The 23,190-nt window shown below is 47.4% G+C and overlaps 1 protein-coding gene across 4 annotated transcripts in view; it reads left to right on the top strand.

Annotated features, from left to right (window-relative positions):
* Nucleotides 1-23,190, top strand: part of SLC6A20 (solute carrier family 6 member 20) — a 51,060-nt gene that overhangs the window by 26,452 nt on the left and 1,418 nt on the right. For 3 of the 4 annotated variants that reach the window (XM_007168876.2, XM_007168878.2, XM_007168879.2), the window contains 7 exons: nucleotides 198-308; nucleotides 1,287-1,528; nucleotides 2,787-2,949; nucleotides 12,304-12,508; nucleotides 14,013-14,172; nucleotides 15,372-15,537; nucleotides 17,189-17,598. In XM_007168876.2, coding sequence (XP_007168938.2) covers nucleotides 198-308; nucleotides 1,287-1,528; nucleotides 2,787-2,949; nucleotides 12,304-12,508; nucleotides 14,013-14,172; nucleotides 15,372-15,537; nucleotides 17,189-17,338 — 1,197 coding nt within the window. In that variant the 3' untranslated portion in view covers nucleotides 17,339-17,598. Of the gene's footprint in view, nucleotides 1-197; nucleotides 309-1,286; nucleotides 1,529-2,786; nucleotides 2,950-12,303; nucleotides 12,509-14,012; nucleotides 14,173-15,371; nucleotides 15,538-17,188; nucleotides 17,599-23,190 lie in introns of those variants that run through there. The other variant, XM_007168877.2, reaches the window with a different exon arrangement.

A 23,190-nucleotide genomic window follows, 5' to 3' on the forward strand; every position in this document is an offset into this window, starting at 1 on the left:
CCACATCCCACCACCCAGTTTCCCAAACTCGGAACCTGTGCCTGACCAAGGATCTCGATACCTTTCCAGCTATCAGTAGCCCGAACAGCCAAGACAGTGCCATGGTGTTTTGGGGGGATGGCGGGTCTGCCCTGGGCAAAAGGGCCCTGTAGTCACTGCATCTCCAGGAGGCTGACTCTGCCCTCTGGTGCCCGCAGGTGGTGTACTTCACTGCGTTGCTGCCCTACTGTGTGCTCATGATCTACCTGGTCAGGGGCCTCACGCTCCACGGAGCCACCAACGGCCTGGCATACATGTTCACTCCCAAGGTATGGGCTGGAGGGGAGGGGTCCCGAGGGCACCCCCATGCATCCTGCCACCTTCCAGGATGGGTGGAAGGGGGAAGACCAAGGGTGGGGGCAACAGTAGTGGACCCGGGGAAGGTGGGTGTGAGCCCGCCAGGCAGTGGAGGGGCGTGGATTCCGTCCTCAGACAGGCAGTCCCTATGCCCTGCTAATTCTGGGGCATTAAGTCTTCCGTCCACCCTCCTCTTCATCCTCACTGCCCCCAACCGACTGCTACCCCAGCCCCACATCTGGCCTTCACCCCAGTCTCACCCCAAACCCTCCCTCCAGCCTGTGGACCAAGTTGTTTACCAGGAGCGTCACGCCAGTCAGCTCACCCTCCTGCTCGCACCTCCATGCACCCCGCTCCCGACAGGGGTGCCTGCATACTCCGCAGGGCTCTCCGTGATCCGGTCCCAGGCACCCCGCCCCCCAGTCACCCCATAGCTGATGCTAATCAAGGGAGGCCACCATTGCCTTTGGGGCAGGACAAGTTATTCATTTAGCAAATCTGGTCCCTGGAAACAAAATGACTTTGGCAGCACCCCCCCCATTAGTGCCCCCATCACCTTCCAAATGCCCCCTAATATTAGTGCTGGGGTACAACCCAGACCTAGACACCAGCACCGCCATTTCTGGAGGCCCAGACCCGTGCAGTGCCTGGGTCATGGATCAGGGGCTCAATACCTTTAAAAGTTATTTTACCCTACACTTTTCAATTGCACACCTCCTGTGGGTAAGAGGCAGTGGAGGGTAGGACATGAGGATGCGTTTTATCTGCTGAGGACCGGGCTGGGCACGCATGGGGCCAGGAGAGCTGGGTTCGGGGCCCAGGGCTGCCTCTGGCTGGCTGTGTGCCACGGGCAAGTTCCTTCCCCTCTCCGGGCCTCCTGCCCCCTGCTGATCTGAGAGCCTGGGATTCCCACCCGGGGCTCTCCAGCGCTGTCCCTGCTGGCTTTCCAGGTGGAGCAGCTGGCCAACCCCAAGGCCTGGATCAACGCAGCCACCCAGATCTTCTTCTCACTCGGCTTGGGGTTCGGCAGCCTCATCGCCTTCGCCAGCTACAACGAGCCCTCCAACGACTGCCAGAAGCACACCGTCATCGTGTCCATCATCAACAGCTCCACCTCCATCTTTGCCAGCGTCGTCACCTTCTCCATCTATGGCTTCAAGGCCACCTTCAACTACGAAAGCTGCTTGAACAAGTAAGCCTGGGCCATACGGTGGGCCCCAGGCCTCAAGGCGGGGGGGCAGTGAACCTCCAAAGGCCCGAGCTGAAAGGGTCCCTGGGAGGAGGCAGGCACCAGAATTCAAGGGGTGTGGGGCAAAGGGCACAGGCTTTGCTGTCCTCAATCCAGGGTTCAAATCAGAACCACCAGCAGCTGATGAGCATGAGGCAAGTCGGCGTCTGCCTGAAGGGATGAGGGCAGTTTTGTGTCTGCAAAGCCCTTAGCACCAATAGGGCATTCAACAGATAAACCTTAGTTTCTTCGGCCCCATCTCCCCACCTCAGAAGTAACCAAGAGCTCTCCAGCTGAGTCATGGAGATTGCAGGATCTACTTTCTGCTGCCCCTTACCCAAAATATACGAAACATCATCCAGAAGGTGTGCTGTCCAATACAGTAGTCACTAGCCACAAGGGGCTAGTGTAAACATTGAAATGTAAATTGATTTAAAATTAACTAAAATTTGGGGGACTTCCCTGGTGGTGCAGTGGTTGAGAATCTGCCTGCCAATGCAGGGGACACGGGTTCGAGCCCTGGTCCGGGAAGATCCCAAATGCCACGGAGCGACTAAGCCTGTGCGCCACAACTACTGAGCCTGCAATCTAGAGCCCGCGAGCCACAACTACTGAGCCCGTGAGCCACAACTACAGAAGCCCGTGCGCCTAGAGCCCATGCACTGCAACAAGAGAAGCCACTGCAATGAGAAGCCCGTGCACTGCAACGAAGAGTAGCCCCCGCTCACCGCAACTAGAGAAAGCCCGCGTGGAGAAATGAAGACCCAGTGCAGCCAAAAATAAATAAGTTTAAAAAAATTAACTAAAATTTTAAATTGATTTAAATTTTGATTTAAATTGGTTTCCATTTCAATGTAAATTATTTTAAATCAGTTCCTCAGTTGCACTAGCCTCATTCGAGTACTCAGTTGCCACATGTGGCTAGTGGGTACCATATTGGACAGCAGTGATGGAGAACATACCAATCATCACAGGAAGTTCTGTCAGACAGTGTTGGTCCAGAGGTTAAAATAGCCCAGCTGCGTGGGTTTGGTTCCTTTGATCATCACTGTTCCTATGTGAGGCTTCTTCAAAGCCGGTCACAATCACCCTGCCCTTTAAAAGCTCACCAGTCAACAGATTCCCTTTGTTGGAGCGACCTCACCTAATCAGAAGAGGCAGAGGGTTTGGTGACAGCGGCCTTTGTAATCAGCAAAGGTCAATCAGCTGCTCTGCTCTGCAGGGTGATTCTGCTGCTGACCAATTCTTTCGACCTTGAAGATGGCTTTTTGACAGTCAGCAACCTGGAGGAGGTGAAAAGTTACCTGGCGTCTGCCTACCCCAGCAAGTACAGCGAGGTGTTCCCACAGATTAAAAACTGCAGCTTGGAATCGGAGCTGGAAACGGTAAGGTTTCTCAGCTTGCTTCTCCCCACCCGCTTCACAGGGCCCTCTGGGAGCTGCTCTAGAGAAAGTGCAACTTGAGGGGTATGCACATCCCGTGAAAATCAGGGAAAACTCGGGACTTCCCTGGCGGTCCAGTGGTTAAGACTCCATGCTTTCAATGCAGGGGCCACGGGTTTGATCCCTGGTCGGGGAACTAAGATCCCACATGCTGTGCGTGGTGTGAAAACAAACAAACAAAAAAACCAAAACAACAACAACAATATATATATATATATATATATATATATATATATATATATATATATCTTCCTTGTGCCTCTTAGAGGACGAGAACTCTGCCCACTAGTCTCCCCAAGTGCTGCACAGGAATCCCAGTCTCTACACAGTTCCTTTGGGATCCCTGTGTCCTTTCTTCCTTTAAATTTTCTCTTTTTAAAATTTAAAAATAGAGGAAAGTATAAAGAATAATATAACAAACACACATCTATCCATCTCTCAGAATGAAAAATTGTAAATATTTTGTCATTTTGGGCTCAGATTTTTTTGATGTAAAAGAAAACATTTCAGAGATAAAGGTAAAATCCCCTTTGTTACTGTCCGCAAAGCTTTCACTACTCCCCAGAGGCCAGAACCTTCATTTTGACGTCCTTATTACCCGTATATATTTGTGAGTTATATTGTTGTTTTGCTTCACAGTTTTTAACTAGAAATAAGAGATCCTGGGAGATATCTTTCTCATTCAACATTTCATTTTTGAGACTTGTCTCTGGTGATACATATGGACTCCCATTCATTCATTGTAAGAGCTACATTTTATTCCATCATTCAAATATCCTACAGTTTACTGGACCCAGGCCAGCGGCAGTGGAAGCCCGGAGTCCTAACCACTGGACAACCAGGGAATTCCCTATGGATTCCCTTACTGATAGACATTTGGGTTTTTCCACAAAACTTTTGCTACTAAAATCACCTTTATTTATATTTTACAGAATTATATTTGCTATGCTGGCAACTTTTTTTTTTTTTTTAACAATTGAAGTATTGTGTTACTTTCTTATATACATCAAAGTGAGTCAGTTATACGTATATATTCTTTTTCATATTCTTTTCTGTTATGGGGTATTACAGGATATTGAACATAGTTCCCTGTGCTGTAGAATACTACCTTCTGGTTTATCCATTCTATATGTATAGTTTCCATCTGCAGGTCCGAAACCCCCAATCAAACCCTCCCCCCACCCCCCTAGGCAACCACAAGTCTATTCTCTATGTATGTCTTTTGTTCTTTCATAGATAAGTTCATTTCTGTCATACTTTAGTTTTTCAAACTTTGTTGAATTTAATTTTATTTTATATTGGAGTATAGTTGATATACACTCTTGTGTTTGTTTTAGACATCCAGCAACCTGATTCAGTTATACATAGACATAGATCTATTCTTTTTCAGATTCTTTTCCCCTATACATTATTAAAGGGTGTTGAGTAGAATTCCTTGTGCTATAGAGTAGGTCTTTGTTGGTATCTCTTTTATATATATTAGTGTGTATATGTTAATCCCAACCTCCCAAGTTATACCTCCTCCACCCCACTTTTCCCGTTTGGTAACTGTAAGTTTCTTTTCTAAATCTGAGAGTCTTTCTGTTTTGTAAATTGGTACATTTGTATCAATTTTCAGATTCCACCTGTAAATTATGTCATGATATTTGTCGTTATCTGTCTGACTTACTTCATTTAGTATGATCATCTCTAGGTCCATCCTTGTTGCTGCAAATGGCACTATTTCATTTTTTATGGCTGAGTAATATTCCATCGTATATATTCACCACATCTTTTCTATTCATTCCTCTGTCGATGGACATTTTGGTTGCTTCCATGTCTTGGCTGTTGTAAACAGTGCTGCAATAAAGGTTGGGGTGCATGTGTCTTTCCGAATGATGGTGTTCTCTGGGATTACGCCCATGACTGGGATTGCAGGATCGTATGGTAGCTCTATTTTTAGTTTTTTAAAGAAGCTGCAGATTGTTCGCCATAGTGGCTGTCACAAATTTCCATTCCCACCAGCAGCGTGTAGGCAGCTTCCCTTTTCTCCACACCCTATTCTGCATTTATGCTTTGTGGACGTTTGCTGATGGCCATTCTGACTGGTGCGAGATAATACCTTGTCCAAGTTTTGATTTGCATTTCTCTAATAATTAGCAATGTTGAATATCTATCCCTGTGCTTTTTTTTTTTTTTTAAACAGTGTGAGTAAAGCTAAACTCTTGAAATTGGCTTCTTGAAAGTCGGCCCTGTTTTGAATTCTTTTTCTGTTACCTACAACAGGATATTTCTTTAGACCAGGGGTCATTTACTGCCCAGCAGGCCCTGCGAATATAAGTGCCCATAAGCCCCCTTTTAAGGATGTTATGAGAAACGGCCACAAGGCGGCAGCATTTCTTCATGCCCCACTCTGGTAACTCCGGCAACCAGAGCCTTAGAGAAAGTCGTATTCCTGGGTTGTAAATTACATGGAAAATGCCCGAAGAAAACCCCGAGGGCTTACGTCTCATCTCGTTACTTCATCCCCTCACCCCACAGACTGATCCCCAACCCCTGCAAAAGTGCTATGCAGATGGTGCTGTGGTACGTAGGGGGGGCGCCTCTAAGGAACGAGGCTAGAGGTGGGAACCCCACCACCAAACCCATGAAGACCAGGTGACTTTTCAAAGCTCTTCCTACCCAGGAGGGTCCACCGTCCTTTGGGTGCACTAGGCTTGCTTCAGCTGTAGGAGGACCTGCCTGGATCTGGAGATTGTAGTCCCATGCAGAGGGGACCAGGCACTACAGGTCCCGGGGGGGCTCTTTTGCCAGCACATTCTCCCACCCAGCTCCCTCAGCCCCAGCATACTCCAGCCTTGGGACCCAATCCTGCTCAGGCTCCAGGGATGTGACACCAGCCCAGGTCACCGAGGCCTCAGGGCAATATAGTAGGCATTTTTTTCCTCTTTTTTTTTTTTTTAATTTAATTTTTACTTTCTGTTGGAGTATGGTTGATTTACAATGCTGTGTTTGAGTTTTACAGCAGCTTGATTTAGTTATACATGTACCTGTTCTCTTTCAGATTCTTTTCCCACATAGGTTATTACTGAGTGTTGAGTAGAGGTCCCTGTGCTCTCCAGTAGGTCCTCATTGGTTATCTATTTTTATACATACATATATATGTATATATATATTTGTGTGTATGTGTTAATCCCAACCTCCTAATTTCTCTCTCCCCCCTCTGCAACTTCCCCCTTTGGCAACTCTAAATTTCTTTTCTAAGGCTGTGAGTCTGTTTTTGTTTTGTCAATTATTTCATTTGTATCTGTTTTTAGATTCCAGGTGTAAGTGATATCATATTTGTCTTACTGTGTCTGAGTTACTGGACCTAGTGAGATCATCTCTTGATCCATCCATGTTGCTGCAAATGGCATGATTTCATTGTGTTTTCTGGCTAATAGTCCACTGTGTATATGTAGCACATCTTGTTTATCCATTCATTCATCTCGGTGGATTTTCGGTAGTTTTGATGCCTCGGCTATCGTAAATCTTACTGCAATGACCACTGGGGTGCATGTGTGTACTCGAAGGATGGTTTTCTCTGGATATTTGCCCAGGAGTGGGATTGCTGGATCTTATGGGAGCTCTATTTTTCAATTTTTAAGGACCTTCCCTACTGCTCTTCATTGTGGGTATTACCAATTTACCTTCCTCCCAACAGCATTGTTGGGTTCCCCTTTCTCCACGTCCTCTGCTGCATTTATTCTTTGGAGAATTTTTGATGATTGGTGCCAGGGGATAACTCGTTGTCATTTTGATTTCCATTTTTCTACTCGTTGGCGACGTTGAACATCTTTTCACGTGCTTTAAAACAAACAAACAAAAAACACAACAGGGTGAGTAAAGTTAATCTCTTGAAATTGCTTTCTTGAAAGTCGGCCCTGTTTTGAATTCTTTTTCCGTTACCTACAACAGGACATTTCTTGAGAGCAGTGATCATTTAGTGCCCGGCAGGCCTTGTGAATATTAAGTGACCATGAGCAGCGTTTTAAGGATGTTGTTATGAGAAGCGGCCACAAGGCGGCAGCATTTCTTCATGCCCCCACTCTGGTAACTCGGGCAACCACAGGCTTAGAGAAAGCCATGTTCTGGGTTGTAAATTACATGGAAAATGCCCGAAGAAAACCCCAAGGGCCTGTGTCTGGATACTTCCCACCCCCCTCACCCTGCAGACTGATTCCCAATCCCTACAGTAGTGCTATGCTGATGGTGCTGTGGTTCGTAGGTGGGGCGTCTCTAAGGAAGGAGGCTGGAGGTGGGAACACCACCAGCAGGAGCCGTGGAGATCCGGTGTCTTTTCACAGCTCTTCCCTCCCAGCGGGTCCACCATCTTTTGGGTGCACTAGGCTTGCTTCAGCAGTAGGAGGACCCGTCTGGATCCGGAGATTGTGGTCCCATGCAGAGGGGACCAGGCACCACAGATACGGGGGGGGGGGGCTCGTTTGCTGGCACATCCTCCCCAGCTCCCTCGGCCCCGTGACAGCCCAGCCTCGGGACCCAAGCCTGCTCAGGCTCCAAGAATGTCACACCAGTCCTGGTCACCGGGGCCTCAGGGCAATATAGTCTGCATTTTTTTCTTTTTTTTAATTTATTTTTTATTTTCTATTAGAGTATGGTTGATTTCCAATGCTGTGTTTGAGTTTTACAGCAGCTTGATTCAGTTATACATATACAAGAACCTATTCTCTTTCGGATTCTTTTCCCACACAGGTTATTACTGAGTGTTGAGTAGAGGTCCCTGTGCTCTCCAGTAGGTGCTCATTGATTATCTATTTTATAATTATATATATACATATATATTAGTGTGTATGTATTAATCCCAACCTCCTAATTTCTCTCTCCCCCCTCTGCAACTTCCCCCTTTGGTAATTCTAAATTACTTATCTAAGGCTATGAGTCTGTTTTTGTTTTGTCAATTAGTTCATCTGTATCCTTTTTTAGATTCCACCTGTAAGTGATATCATATATTTGTCTTACTCTGACTTATTGGACTTAGTTAGATCACCTCCTGATCCATGTTGCTGCAAATGGCATGATTTTGTTCTGTTTTCTCGCTAATAGTCCACTGTGACACGTATGGCGTTTTCTTTATCCATTCATTCAACTCGATGGACATTTCGGTAGTTTCGATGCCTCGGCTATTGTAAATCTTACCTCAACGACTGTTGGGGTCCATGTGTGTATTCGAAGGATGGTTTTCTCCAGATATTTGCCCAGGAGTGGCATTGCTGGACCTTATGTGGGAGCTCTATTTTTCAATATTTAAGGACCTTCCCTACTGCTGTCCATTGTGCTGTTACCAATTTACCTTCCCGCTAACAGGGGTTCCTTGTTCTCCAGACACTGTCCCGTATTTATTGTATGTAGACTTTTTGGGTTTTTTTGACCAGGCTGATTGTCTTTCCTACTGCTGTGAGGTGACAACTTGTTGTAGTTTTGATTTGTATTTGTGTCATAATTATATATGTTGAACTCTTTCCTTGTGCCTTTTGGCCATATATATATTTTTTTTGGAGAAGTGTCGTTTTAGGTCTTTTTTCCATTTTTTGATTGGGTTGATTTATTGTTGAGTTGTACATGCTGTTGGTATATTTTTGAAATTTAGCCCTTGTAGGTTGCATCATTTTGAAATATTTTCTCCTAGTCCGTAGTTGTCTTTTTGTTCATGGTTTCCTTCGATGTGCAAAAGCTTTATGTTTGATTGGGTCCATTGGTAGGTTTGCTTTTATTTCTGTTGCCTTGAGTCTGACCTAAGAAAACGGTATGATTTATGTCAGAGAATGTTTTGCCTATGTTCTCTTCTGGGGTTTTATGGTGTCATATCTTGTATTTAAGACTTTAATCCCTTTTGAGCTTATTTTTGTGTATGGTGTGAGGGTGTGTTCTAACTTTATTTGCGGCTGTTCAGCTTCCAACACTACTTGTTGAAAAGACTGTCTTTTCTCCATTGTATATTCTTGCTTTCTTTGTTGAAGATTAATTGACCATAGGTGTGTAGGTTTATTTCTGGCCTCTCTATTCTGTTCCATTGATCCATATGTCTGTTTTCGTGACCATGACAGTTTTCTTTACTGTAGCTTAGTATTTTCTGAAGTCTGGGAGGGTTATGTCTCCTGCTGTGTTCTTTTTCCTCAGGATTGCTTTGGCAATTCTGGGTCTTTTTTGGTTCCATATAAAGGATTATTTGTTCTGGTCTGTGAAAAATGCCATGCATAATTTGATAAGGATCTCATTAAATCTGTAGATTGCTTTGCGTAGTGTGGCCATTTTAGCAACATTATTCTAGGACTTTTTTTTTTTTTAATAATTATTTGGTTGCACCAGCTCTTAGTTGAGGCAGGCAGGCTCCTTAGTTGCAGCACGTGGGCTCCTTAGTTAAGGCTCACGTGCTTCTTGGTTGTGGCATGCATGTGGGATCTAGTTCCCTGACCAGGGATAGAACCCAGGCCCCGTGCATTGGGAGTGTGGAGTCTTATCCCCTGTGCCACCAGGGAAGTCCCTAGGACCTTTATTTTTCACATTAATTTTCAGGTCAATTTGACAAGTTCCACTGGGGGGTGGGAAATCCCTTTAACTTTTATTAGAATTGCACTGACTATAATGTAATTTGGGAACAATCAATATTTTTTCAACTGTGACTTCTGATTTAGGAACAGGCTTTTTCTCGTCATTCACTGAAGTCTTCTTTTATATTCTGCAACTAATTTTCTCCACGAAATCCTGGCAGATCTTTGATTACCTTTAAGTCTATGAACCTTATTGTTTTGTTCCCATTGTAAATAGTGTCGTTCATTTCCCAATTTCTACCATTGCTGGTTTTCGTTGCAAAAGAAAGCTAACAGTTTTTGTGTTGGTCTTTTATCTAGCAACCTTGATGAATTCTCTTATTCTCGTATTTGTCTATATATTTGCTTTACTTTTCTGTGTAACTCTTATGGCACCTGCGGATCCTAGGAATTTTTTTCTAGCACAGTGGAAGTGCAAATGAGAGTGGGCATGTTTGTCTAATTCTTATATTTAATGTAAATACTTCTAGAGACTGCCTCTAGAAAGTGTCTCTAGAGAATGCCTTTCAAGAAGAGGGAACAGTAAAGCCCCATAGCTCTGCTTGCCAGTAAGGTACCCTGGAGTTTTTTTGGCCCCTTGATTTCATAGGTGGAGCCATTCCAGGTCATTTCATGGATGAGGCAACACTTTGTTACTCCTTCCTCCCTGCTTACACTGACCTGTGGCACGACCCTCCCTACCAGGGTGTCAGCAGATCCCCAGACCTCAGCCCCTGCCTTTAAGGCCTGGATCCTGTTCAGATGACTTCTGAGGCCTGCTTGTGTTCCTGCTCTCAGTTCAAATTTCCTTTTTGTTTTTGGCACCTGGGAATTTTCCTCACTTATTTTTGAGTTTGGCTCAGTGCCCAAGAATTGTGTGGTTATTGATTTATTTAGACTTTTTTCCACTTGAATTTTCCATGAATATTTAACAAAGTCTAAAGTTAAACTATACCTTGAGTTCAGTACGAGGACTTTCAGACACTTTCACTCACCCCTCCTGTTGTAAATACCTTTTATGTCCAATTCTTTTTTTTTAAAGGTTAACAGATTTTTTTTTTTTTTTTTTTTTTTTGGCTGCATTGGGTCTTCGATGCTGTGCGCGGGGTTGCGGTGAGTGGGGGGCTACTCTTCTCTGCGGTGTGAGGGCCGGGCTTTTCATTGCAGTGGCTTTTAATTGTTGCAGAGCATGGGCTCTAGGCACGAGGGCTCAGTAGTTGTGGCGCACGGGCATAGTTGCTCTGTGGCTTGTGGGATCTTCCCAGACCAGGGATCGAACCCGTGTCCCCTGAATTGGCAGGTGGATTCTTAACCACTGAGCCACCAGGGAAGTTCCTAATTCTTTTTTTTTTTTTAAGCCGGATTTTTTTTTAATTAATTAATTAATTTTTATTTTTGGCTGTGTTGGGTCTTCATTTCTGCGCGAGGGCTTTCTCCAGTTGCGGCGAGCGGGGGCCACTCTTCATCGCGGTGCGCGGGCCTCTCACCGTTGCGGCCTCTCCCGTTGCAGAGCACAGGCTCCAGACGCGCAGGCTCAGTAGTTGTGGCTCACGGGTTTAGTCGCTCCGCGGCATGTGGGATCTTCCCAGACCAGGGCTCAAACCCGTGTCCCCTGCATTGGCAGGCAGATTCTTAACCACTGCGCCACCAGGGAAGCCCCCTAATTCTTTTTAAACTGATAAATTGGATGCTATTGTTATCTTATACAACAGTGTCTGTATTGACCTGCATGCTTGCTATTTTGTTTACCTTTATTGCATCCCAGCTCTCTTCTGGGGGCATGTATTATCAGTGACACTGTTTAGCACTGTTGGCTCAAGGTAATAAAAAGCAGGCCACCTTTAGTAGGTTCTGTTGTTGTTTCTAAATTCTCTGCAAGTGATCACTCCCTTATGGTCTGCACCCAGGGCGGATGAATACCATTGTCCCCATTGGTATGCTGTTGAGCTGACCTATATTTTGAATCTGACAATCCAACATCTGCCATTCCAGGGGAAGGGTGCTGAAATCTTAGTTCTTATTCCTGCAGACTCTTCACTCATAGTGGCATGTTTTCTGGTCAGTTTATAAATCTCGGGTTGCAGGCTCACTGCTTGATCATCTCTGGTGGTCTTACAGGTAACCCAATTCAGACCTGCAATGGAAGCTTTCCCCAGTGTCTGCTTCTGCTGCTTCTGCTACTGGCAGCCAGGCGGTGCTCCCCGCCCCCCACCATGAGCCCTTTCAACCAGGAGTTGAGGCTCTATTTCCACAGTTCAGTATCCCTACAACAGCACTACCGCCGCAGGCATCCGGCCGCTGAGCAGCCCTGCCCACTTGGTTGCCTGCCGGCCAGGCCAGCTCCCCACCATTCTGGCTCCTGTAGCTGTGGCTCCCCTATCTCAGCGCCCAGAACACCCAGTCAGTCATGATACAGGAAGCAGAAATGATCCAACCGTTATTTTACTATATTTTATCCATGATGATGTGAGTTGGGGCAGGAGAGAGGAACTCAGTGTTCCAAGTTGACTGAGATGTCTCCTCACACTTTGCAAACAAGGGCCCCTGACAGCTCACATTTCTATCCAGCCCAGCTCAACCTGAGTGGGCTGGTGTGCAGATGGAAGATCCAACCTCAGAATGTGGCTTCTCGTGGCTGATTCTCAGGTTCCCCAAGTAGCTTAGCACTGGGTGTGTTTAAGGAGTCCTAAGTCCCCCGGGTGTGTAACTGGTGTCTTCATCCTGTGGGCAGGCTGTCCAGGGCACCGGCCTGGCTTTCATCGTCTACACAGAGGCCATTAAAAACATGGAGGTGTCCCAGCTGTGGTCGGTGCTCTACTTCTTCATGCTGCTGATGCTGGGCATTGGAAGCATGCTGGGGAACACGGCCGCCATCCTCACCCCTCTGACTGACAGCAAGGTCATCTCCAGCTACCTGCCCAAGGAGGCAATCTCAGGTGAGTGGGCCAGCGAAGGTGGTGGGGCTCGGGGAGGTGAGCAGAGGGAGGCGTTTCCTCAGGGGCCATGGGCTTACCAAGAGGCTGCGGCAACCTCACAGGGGTCCTGCCATGGCTCTCTCCTCTCGGGCAATCTGGGACCTGGTACACGTGATTCACCCCCATGCATCTGGTTCTCCACAGGGAAGTGAAGTGGTCACCCCAACCTTGGCAAAGGCCAAACTCCCCAACATGGCCCTCAAAGCTCTCCAGGCTAGCAGAGAAACTGCTTTTGTCTTTGTGTTGACTGAAGCATAACGACAACACATACATTTCTCACACCAGAGCCCCTCCCTGCTCCTGCCCCGTCAGTATGCCCCCATCCCCATCCTCTTTACCGTCCGTGTAATAATCCAGCCTAAGACCATACAGCACAATTCATCTACCCCTTCTGCAGTTGGCGGACCTTTGCCTTGTGAGGGAAAGAACCTGTTTATCCAAGCGTGCCTCTCCGTTTCACTCCACCACCCATCTGCTCCAGTGCAACCTGGCAGTGTCCGGAGAACCGTGACTCCTCACCCCCACATCCGGAACCCCTCGTCCCAGCCCACATCAAACCCAGCTCCCACCAGAGCCCTCTAGCGCTTAGCCTCCCTGTGCTCAGAAGCCAGCATTATGTGAGCCTCCTCTCCGGCACAGAGCCTGCTCTCCTTGTGTCCCCCTCAGGACAGCAGTGGGGCTCACTGGCTGGTGGTATAGGGTGTGGCCATGGAAAGGGCAGGTGGGAGCTTTAGAGTCTAATACTTTGTGGGGTGCCCAAGGGAGGCAGCAGAGACTGGGGCCAGAGCTTCGGTTCTGGAGACAGAAGGGCCTGTGTCTGAATTCCAACTTGTTTTCTTTCTGTGCTGTGGGATGTTGGGAAAGTTACCCGACATCTCTGAGCCTTGGCTTCCCCCTCTCTAGAAAGGGGGCTCCTGATAACCTGCCCCAGAGGCTAAAGGCTCCACTGCATGGCAAGTGCCTGGGGCGTAGTGGCAGCTGGGTAAGCATTCGTTTCTTCTCTTCCCCTCCTACTCCTCTCTCTGGTCAGATGTGAATCCTCTCTAGGGGGTCCCGTGAGGGGTGCCCTGCAGCTCAAATCTCCTCCCCTGATTCACTTCCCATGAGCTCAGTGGCTGAGTTGCTGGGATAAACAGAGTCACCAGACCCATAGCCTGGGTGAGATTCCCCTAGACAGCAACGCCTACAAGTTTCTCTTTTCCACCGAGTTTGATTCCCCGCTACTGGACAGCTCCATGAATTAACAGCAGTAAGTCCTGCTGGCACTCCTCGCAACACCTTTGCCCCATGCTCCCCCACACACACACGTGGCACACACACGCAGAGGCGCCGCTCCATGACGGCTCCCCCAGCCCGTGCGGATGAACCGAATGGCCAGCGCCTCCTCAGGGTCCATGGCTCTTGGGCCCCACAGAAAGCTGGGTGCACAGGCCGGGGTCTCAGGCAGGTGGCCTTGTGTTCCTAGGTCTGGTGTGCCTCGTCAACTGTGCCATCGGCTTGGTGTTCACCATGGAGGCCGGCAACTACTGGTTCGACATCTTCAACGACTACGCTGCCACGCTGTCCCTGCTGCTCATTGTCCTGGTGGAGACGGTCGCCGTGTGTTACCTGTACGGACTGAGGCGGTAAGGAGGCCCCGCCCCTGCCAACTGCCCCGGAAACCCACCCATGAAGGCCATGCGTCACAACACTTTCTGCCACATGTAGTTTCGAGAATCCCAGGTGTTCACATTATGCATGTGGGTCTTTGTGGTCTACAGCCCAGGGTCCTGCTAGGTCAGTGGCAGCAGGGGGGCAGGTGGTGATGGACACGCCGCAGGGTCCAGGAGAGGCAGGGGCTGTGGTTCCCGCTGTGACAGTCTCACCCGGCCCCCTCTCCTCCCCCATGGCTGCCTCTTCCGCCGTGGGGAGCAGTTTCAAAGGCCCTGCACTGGAGGTAAGACACCAATCCGGATGCTGGGCCTGGGTCGGCCACTAGCTGGGTGCCCTCAGGCAAGTCACATCACAGCCCTGGACCTCAGTCCCCTCCCCTGGGAAATGGGGAGGTGGCTGGGTCAGCATTTCCCAAAGTGCTGAGATACTTTCCATATTTGTGTGTGTGTGTGTCCCAGAAAAATAAATATATGATTAGCCTATCCAATCCATGGTAAAATGGATATTGTCATGCTATTGCTAAATTCAGGTAAAAGAGTCAATTAAAAAAAAAAAGCCCACAGACGATGGAAATCACAATGGTGGGCTGCAGGCAGCTACACTTGGGAAGCAGCACTCCATGCCAGCTCCAACGGGTCAGGGCCAAGGTGCTTCCGGTTCCTTCAGGTTTGGTCCTGCCTCCCTCTGCCCCAGAAAACCTGCTCTGGTTTCAGGGGACAAAAGCGATTCCCCTCTGGGGGCGTTTCTAGGGGGAAGGAGAGTTGCTGACAGACAGCAGGGTGGGAGGGGTGGAGCAGGGCTGCCCTCGGGGTCCCCTGGTGTTGAGGACTGGCTTCACAGGCGCCCCGCCAGGCCCTCTGTTCCCACTGTCGCTGGGCGCTGCCCTCTGGTGTACAGCAGCCGCCTCCAGCTGCAGGCCAGCACCAGGAGGATGGCCTCTCATGTCCACTCACCTATGGGCGGTTGCTTTGCCCCCTCTGTGGCGGCCTCAGCCCTTCTCCCCTCCCTGCTCCCAGGACCCCCAGAAGGAATCAGAGACGGCCCAGTGGTCGTGTTCAAACATCAGTGGCGCCCAGCACAGAATCTTCCTGAGCAGACGGGGAGGTGTGGCCTGGACTGCCTGCTGCAACAGCATGGATAATCCAAGCTTTCTCTCCCCACCTCCCAACAGATTCGAAAGCGACCTGAAGGCTATGACTGGACACGCTCTGAACTGGTACTGGAAGGCCATGTGGGGCGGCGTGAGCCCGCTGCTCATCATCAGCCTCTTCGTCTTCTACCTGAGTGACTACATCATCACGGGGACCCTGCAGTACCAAGCCTGGGACGCCTCCCAGGTAGCTATCTGCCATCTCAGGCCCCAGGCTCGTGAGCGAGCACGGGCCTCTAGTTTGCTGAAACCAAGGAACTCTTTCCAGGGTGGGGGTAGGTTATTTGTCACAACATGGAAACATCACCCAGGTATGTAAAAATACTCAGCCCAGGACAGTGGAGCTGGGCTGTGAGTTTTTCAACATGGGCTGCAGTGAAGAGAGTGAGATTCCGTCCAGAACTTCCTGGTGGCCTCTGTCCACTGAGGCCACTCAGGAAAGGCCAAGCAAGGCTGGAGGGCATGGCCCCTGAGGAGCTGGGCGGGGCAGGGACTGGCATTTACACTGGAGTTGCTAGGACAGAACGGGGGACTGAGGGGGGCACTCAGGAGGCTGGGCTGCATCTGCTCACCCAGCAGAGGGCAGCACATCAGTGTTTTAACAACCTGGACAGCCGTATCACTGCACCGGGCCTGAGGGTCAGCCTTAGCTGTCCCTGCACAGACACACTCTCATAAAAAAGATTTACTTTTTAAGGAAAGTAATACAACTGACCAATTTGGATTTCTTTCCCTGTGGGTAGAAGATGCTGCCCCTTAGCATATGGTGTGTGTGGAGTGTGCAGACACGGTGCACAGGGCCCGTGCTCCCTCCACACACTCCACGCTGCACCGCGGCTGGGAAGGCGCCCCTGCGTCTGGTTCTGGCAGTGGTGCCGAGCAGGGCTTCCCACTCCGCAGTGGAGGAGCAGGGTGTTTCCTCCAGGCCATGCAGCCTGATACTTTTGGAAAATGCAATTAACAAACAGTGAATTCCTTAAAAAAAAGGTAGAGCAAATACAAGCACCCAATATGTATCAGATTCAGCAGACAAAAGGATTATGCTTCAAACTGCTAAAATCATTTATGTTTCCTCCCAATTCCTGTACTCATCACACAGAACACAGAGTAACAACAGATGAGCAACAGAAGTCTGTGGGCTGGTTCCCACGGCCACACTCCGTGTGGCATTTTGGTTTACAAACCGTACGTACTCTGGTTGACAGCAAGTGCCTGCTCCCTGGACTTAGCTGTCCTCTGGTTCCTTTGTGGAAAGGTAGTGTAGCATTTATTGGCTTTTGGGCCTCAACTGGTTTCTCATCAGTTTTGCATTTAGGGAAACATCCATCATTCTTCCAAGTCCTAAGTCCTGAGGTCCATCAACACTTCTCGTGAGATGAGAGCTGTGCTGCTGGACACAGAAGCTAATAACCACATGTGGCTATTGAAATGTAACGCATTAAAATTAAACAAAATTTAAAATTCACTTCTTGCGCATCACCGGCCACATTCCCAGTGCTCAATGGCCACCTATGCCGGTGGCTGCTGTATTTGGACAGCACTGGGCAAGGGTAGCCCCTACATTTAGGTGCCCTGCTGCTGCCTTGAACATAAGCCTTGGATTATTCTCATGGTTGCTCTTTCCAGGTAGCTCCAAAGAGTATGCACAGGGGGAGTTAGTCTGCCCAGCAGAACCACTAGTGACCTGCACGCAGAGCTGGGGCAGCCCCGGGTGGAAGGATGCTCGGCCGCAGATGCTCTCTTCCTCCCGCCGGAGGGCCTGAGGCCTGGAGGGGTGGTGCCCTCAGAAGGTTCCGCACGGGAGGTTCTTTCTTCTGACACTCAGGTTCCTTCTTCAGGGCCAGCTTGTGACCAAGGACTACCCCCCGTATGCACTGGCCATCACTGGGCTGCTCGTGGCCTCCTCTACCATGTGCATCCCCCTGGGGGCCCTGGGGACTTTCATCGTGCGCCACCTCAAGCGGGGAGACACAGCCTCTGTGGCCTGAGAGCTGGGCTTCCCCGAGACTGCCGTCAGCTGCTCACTATCTTACAGCTACTTACGTACAGATGGAGCCAGCCGCCTCAGCTGCTTTTGGAAATATTGACTCCGGAAGCACTCAGCCCATCGTCTTCTCTAGAAAGGATTAGGAAGGTGAAAAGAAAGAAGACTCCCTCAGGAGGACACACACCCTGCTCACCGAGCCACCCCGCCCGCCCCCCCCAACCCCCAGAGTCACACACGGTGCTTCCTACCTGTCACCACGGAGGCAGAATTCTCACGGCCAGTCTTGAAGACAACTGCTTGACTCTAGCAAAGTCCTAGAAGTAGGGCACACCGGGAGCTGAAATTTGACTACAGTTTTTATGGGATAAAATTTAAGGAATTTTTTTTTTTCTAAAGAGATCCCAAAATACTAGCAGGCATTCATTTTTAGAGAATTTTGAAAAGGAGTTTTTTAAACTAAGATGACTAATCTGAATGTCATCAATGCAAAATTAGTTCTTTTTTCAGTCACAGTGAACCTGCAATCACTGTGTTCTCCTTCGCTAATAGGATTGACTGGCCATAAAGAAGGCCTTTGTTTGGAGCTCACAAAAGGAGTCACTTTTCCCTAATCTGAGGCCTCTCAGTGGGTCCAAGACCAGTCCTCTCTACGAACAACCCCAAACCACCTTCGGCCCTGGTGTCTCACGGCACTGAAGAGCTGCCAGAGCCTCTATGAGGATGAAAGTGAAGCTAACTTTCCCATAGACCTAAGGTTATATTTGGATATGATGACCAACTCTTTATAGGAAAGACCATGACCATATTTATCTGTACATAAGTTTTCTAAAATGTATAGAAAGATGGCTCTCAAACAGAACACCGAGTAAGTGAAGACACACTATTTATCATACAGCATTAGTCCACCTTGTGAACGTCTCCTGTCTTTTAACTGCAATAAGTAGGTCAAGGTTATCCCGGAAGTGAGGAGGTCCCTTACTGCTCTAACATTCCTGAATTCCATGTTCTCAGTGAAGCACACAAAGTTTCTTTGAGTAGATTTGTACAGACATCTTTAAAGACACTTAAACATTCACCTGGGAAATCAGCTAGAGATGGCTTTTCTTTTAAAACTTCGTTTTCATGCCATAAACTTCCCTATAACAAGAATAGGCATTAGAGAGGTCTTAGGCAGTCTTGAACTTCCAGCTTCACCTGATGCCCATAAAAAGACCACTTGGTGGTGTTAGGTAAGCTGGACAGCCGCATGTAAGTCAATGAAGTTAGAACACACCCTCACCCCATATACAAAAATAAACTCAAAATGGCTTAAAGACTTAAATATAAGACACGACACCATAAGACTCCTAGAAGAGAACATAGGTAAAGCATTCTCTGACATAAATCATACCAATGTTTTCTTAGGTCACTCTCCCGAGAGAACAGAGATAAAAGCAAAAAATAAACAAATGGGACCTAAATGAACTTAAGCTGTTACACAGCAAAAGAAACCATAAACACAACAAAAAGACAACCTATGGACTGGAAGAAAATATTTGCAAATGATGTTACCAACAAGGGCTTAATTTCCAAAATATACAAACAGCTCATACAAGTCAACAACAAAAAATAAACAACCCAATCCAAAAATGGGCAGAAGACCTAAATAGACATTTCTGCAAAGACAACATACAGATGGCCAACGTGCACATGAAAAGATGCTCAACATCACTAATTATTAGAGAAATGCAAATCAAAACTACAAATCAAAACATCACACACCAGTCAGAATGACCATTATTAAAAAGTCTACAAATAACAAATGCTGGAGAAGGTGTGGAGAAAGCGGAACCATCCTACACTGTTGGTGGGAATGTAAACTGGTGCAGCTACTATGGAAAACAGTATGGAGGTTCCTCAAAAAACTAAAAATAGTTGCCATATGATCCAGCAATCCCACTCCTGGGCATGTATCCAGACAAAACTATAATTCAGAAAGATACAGGCACCCCTATGTTTACAGCAGCACTATTTACAATAGCCAAGACATGGAAACAACCTAAATGTCCATCAACAGATGAATGGATAAAGATGTGGCACATATATACAATGGAATATTACTGAGCCATAAAAAAGAACGAAATTATGCCATTTGCGGCAACATGGATGGACCTAGAGATGATCATACTAAGTGAAGTATGTCAGAAAGAAAAAGACAAATACCATATGATCTCACTTATACGTGGAATCTAAAATATGATACAAATGAACTTATCTGAAACAGAAACAGACTCACAGACACAGAGAACAGACGTGTGGTTGCCAAGGAGGAGGGGGGGTGGGGGGAAGGATGGATTGGGAGGCTGGGATTAGCAGATGCCAACTATTATATATAGAATGGGTAAACAACAAGGTCCTACTCTAGCACAGGGAACTATATCCAATATTCTGTGATAAACCATAATGGAAAAGAAAAAAAAAAATCACTTGGCTTTAAAATGCATGAACCAGCATTTACTTACCACAACTAGTCAGTCCTCCGATTTCTCATCAGAGGGTTCTTCGGTGTCAGAAAACCTCAGCTATCAAGGCTTGCAGAGTGAGCACACTCGGCAGCAAATACACAGCACAGAGTCTGTTCCTAAATCCTTACGGGTCACAGCCTCCGAGCCCCCAGCCCTGATCACTGTCTTACAACAGGGGCCGCCCCTCGGGGGTTGGTCATCACCTGGGTATTTCAGCCCTGAATGCTAGGTATCCTCAGGAGCGTAGACGTAAATGTTGTTCTAGAGCGGCTCTTTAATTCACAGTTGCTGTACTTCAGTGGTCCTCCACCTCAGTGTCCATTCAAACCACCCGGGAGCATTTAAACTCCTGGTGTCCAGGCCACGCCCTGGAACCTGCCAAATCTGAGAACCGGGGCCCTATTTAAGAGAGAAGGAAAATGTGTCATATATTTAGGCACACTTACATCGAAAGTGACCTTTAAAAGTTTGAAAGCACTTTTGAGCATTTCTAATTGTATGGAAAAGTTACTTCTCCAGAATAATTTTTGCTCACAGAACTCAAATAGATGAAGTCCCATTATTATAGACTAACGTGCTCCAGATGAAAATGTCTCCAGCTTGGGTTCAGTTTTATTCTGCTTTCTGAGAACGCATGAAGAGCAGAACATTTCATAGTAATCCTCTTGAACCACTAAGTCCTGTTTCAAAAGATTCTTTGAATTCTTTGACTATTTTCTAGGGACTGCACAAAAGCAGTCATCTTAACATTTGTCCACCCTCTTCCAATAAGCTGGAGAGAAAAAGGCACGTTCCATCCTCGTGCCCTTAGCAGTACAATGACATTAGAGCCAGACACGGACTCCAGAAAGCTTTCTGATTATACTAAAAACACACCTACTCTTCACTTAGTTCTAAAGAATCAGGTAGGGAAATGCTTGGGTTTTTTTAGCAATTGTCATAAATAAAACCCTAAACAAATATATCTCTAGGTCTTTTTGGTCACTTATGAAATGTAGTTTTGTTTTGAGACCTCTCAACCCAAGATTTTCCCTCCTTATGTAAACATACTAGCTAATTTTGAAAAAAAAAAAAAATAAAGGAGAATCCATCTGGTCTCTTTTCTACTGCCTTCTCTATGTTTGCTTCCTCACATGCAGTGAAACCGCACCAATGCAGTGTATGAAGGCCATCACATGAGAAGAGGATCACATGATAACAGGAAGGGTAGCATCCAAAAGAGAAATTAGGGGAAAAAATTCTAATTTGCTGGATTTAAACAGAATGTGAGCTCTTCCGAATTGCTGCAGAATCTTTCCAACCCTTTTGAGAGGTGCCCTGGGCAGTCTGCCCACCTCAGGATCCCTTGTTGGCTGAGGCCATGAGAACCCACACAATAGGTTTGGGTGTGCCCTCAGAACTGTCCTGGGGTGGAAAGAGCGTGTAAACTATTGTGTTAGATTTCTGTATAAGTTATTTTACATAGAAAAATTAACTTATGGCTGTTCCACTTTATAGATAGAAAAGCTGGGGAAGAGAATTAATTCACCCAACCATTTTCTACTCAACATCCAGTCAGAGGAAGAAAAAAAACGAGCGATTTAAACAATCCTTTTGCAAGGCAAAAAGTACATCTACAAATATGAAATTCTCAACCAGAATTTTCTGACCAGTCTCTTACATGTGAATCATGTGTCCTTTCGTATTGCCCACCTGCACAGGATCAGCCTTTATGGAGTGTATTACAATCCAGTCCCTGTGTAGGCTCTGGGTAAAGTTCTGGTCCCTGGACTTCATGGCTCTTAGATTCTAGAAGGGAAAAGAGACAATGATAACAAATGATATAATTACAGACTGTGATCTTTTCTAAGAAGGAAATAAATGGGCCAAGTGATGGCGTGAGAGGGACAGTGCTTCAATCAGGTGGTCGAGGAGGAGATATGTGGACTGAATTTTGAAGAAGAATGAACTAGTTATTGGAATTGCTGGAAGGTCTGTCCAGGCAGAGGCAATGGCAGTGCAAAGGCCCTCAGGGGAGAAAGAGCAGAAAGGAGGCCTGTGGTTGGACTGGGGAGGGGAGCTATGGGAGATGAGCTTGGAGAAGTGGGCAGAGACCAGGTCATATAAGGCCTTGTAGGCCACAGCAAAGAGCTTCGGTTTTCTTCAAAGAGCAACAGAATCTCACCTGAGGGTTTAACGTGGGGCCCTGCGTCATCTAGTTTACACTTGAAAGATCACTTGTAGCTATGGAGAACAGACTGGAGAGGGTTGTAGATGGGGACCTTGGAAAATTATTCCAGGAGCTACTTTAGTAAGTCCATGGGAAAGATGATGGTGGCATGGACTTGGAAATTAATATGGAGAGGAATAGGTGGGTCCGAGTTATATTTTAGCAGGGGAGAGTTGCCAAGACTTGCTTATGGACTGGATGCATAGTTGAGAGGAGAGGGGTGAAATGTTTGACTTACTGGGTGGATGCTGGTGGCATTTCCTGAGATGGGGAAAACTCGGCATGGAACCAGTCTGCAGAGTATAAATCAAGAGCTCGGGGGCGGGGGGGGGGGGGAAGAGCTCTGCTTGACCGTACTGAGTTTGAGATGCCTGTGAATCAGGTGGGAATATCTGGTAGGCAGCAGAACATTAGAATCTGAACCTCTGGGAAAGGTCCAGTCTAGAGGTATATATTTGGGAGTCACAGCATAAAGATGCTATTGTAAAACCATGGGTCTAAATGACATCACCTGGGGTAAGTGTGTACATGGAGAAGAGGGCTTAGGACCAAAGCCTACAAAAAAATCCAACATGTGTTCAGACAGGGCCACAGGTTCTTTTCCATCTTTCTCATTGAGAGAGGGGGTCTGTGTCCCTCCCCCTGAATCTGAGTGGGCTTGTGAGTGCTCCGACCAATAGAATATGGCGGAAGGGACACCACTGGACATTAGAGGCTAAATCATAAAAGGCCATGCAAGCTTCCACCTGGTTTGCTGGAACACTCACTCCGGCCGCCCTGAGCCAACCAGGTATGAAGTCCTACTACCTTGAGGCTACCGTGCTGCAAAGCCACATGGAGGTGCTCCAGCTCACAGAACCAGCTGGGCCACCTTCCAGCCACCCTTGTACAGCACCAAACCAGCACGGACCAGAGACCAGCCCCTCTGTCAGCTGAGTATCACTGAGTGACCTCTGTCAGTGCCATCTGGAACAGAAGAGATCACCCAGCTGTGCCAGGTTCCATTCCTAACTCGCAACACTGTGAGATTACTTTCCAGAAATAGATAACTAGAACAGGGATAAAGCAGAGAGGAGACATCAGTAAGCAATGGAGTTGTGAGTAAAGCTGGACAGAACCCAGGAGAATGTGTGCTCCCAA

This window comes from Balaenoptera acutorostrata, chromosome 10 (genome assembly GCF_949987535.1).
Source record: "Balaenoptera acutorostrata chromosome 10, mBalAcu1.1, whole genome shotgun sequence".
Taxonomy (NCBI): domain Eukaryota; kingdom Metazoa; phylum Chordata; class Mammalia; order Artiodactyla; family Balaenopteridae; genus Balaenoptera; species Balaenoptera acutorostrata.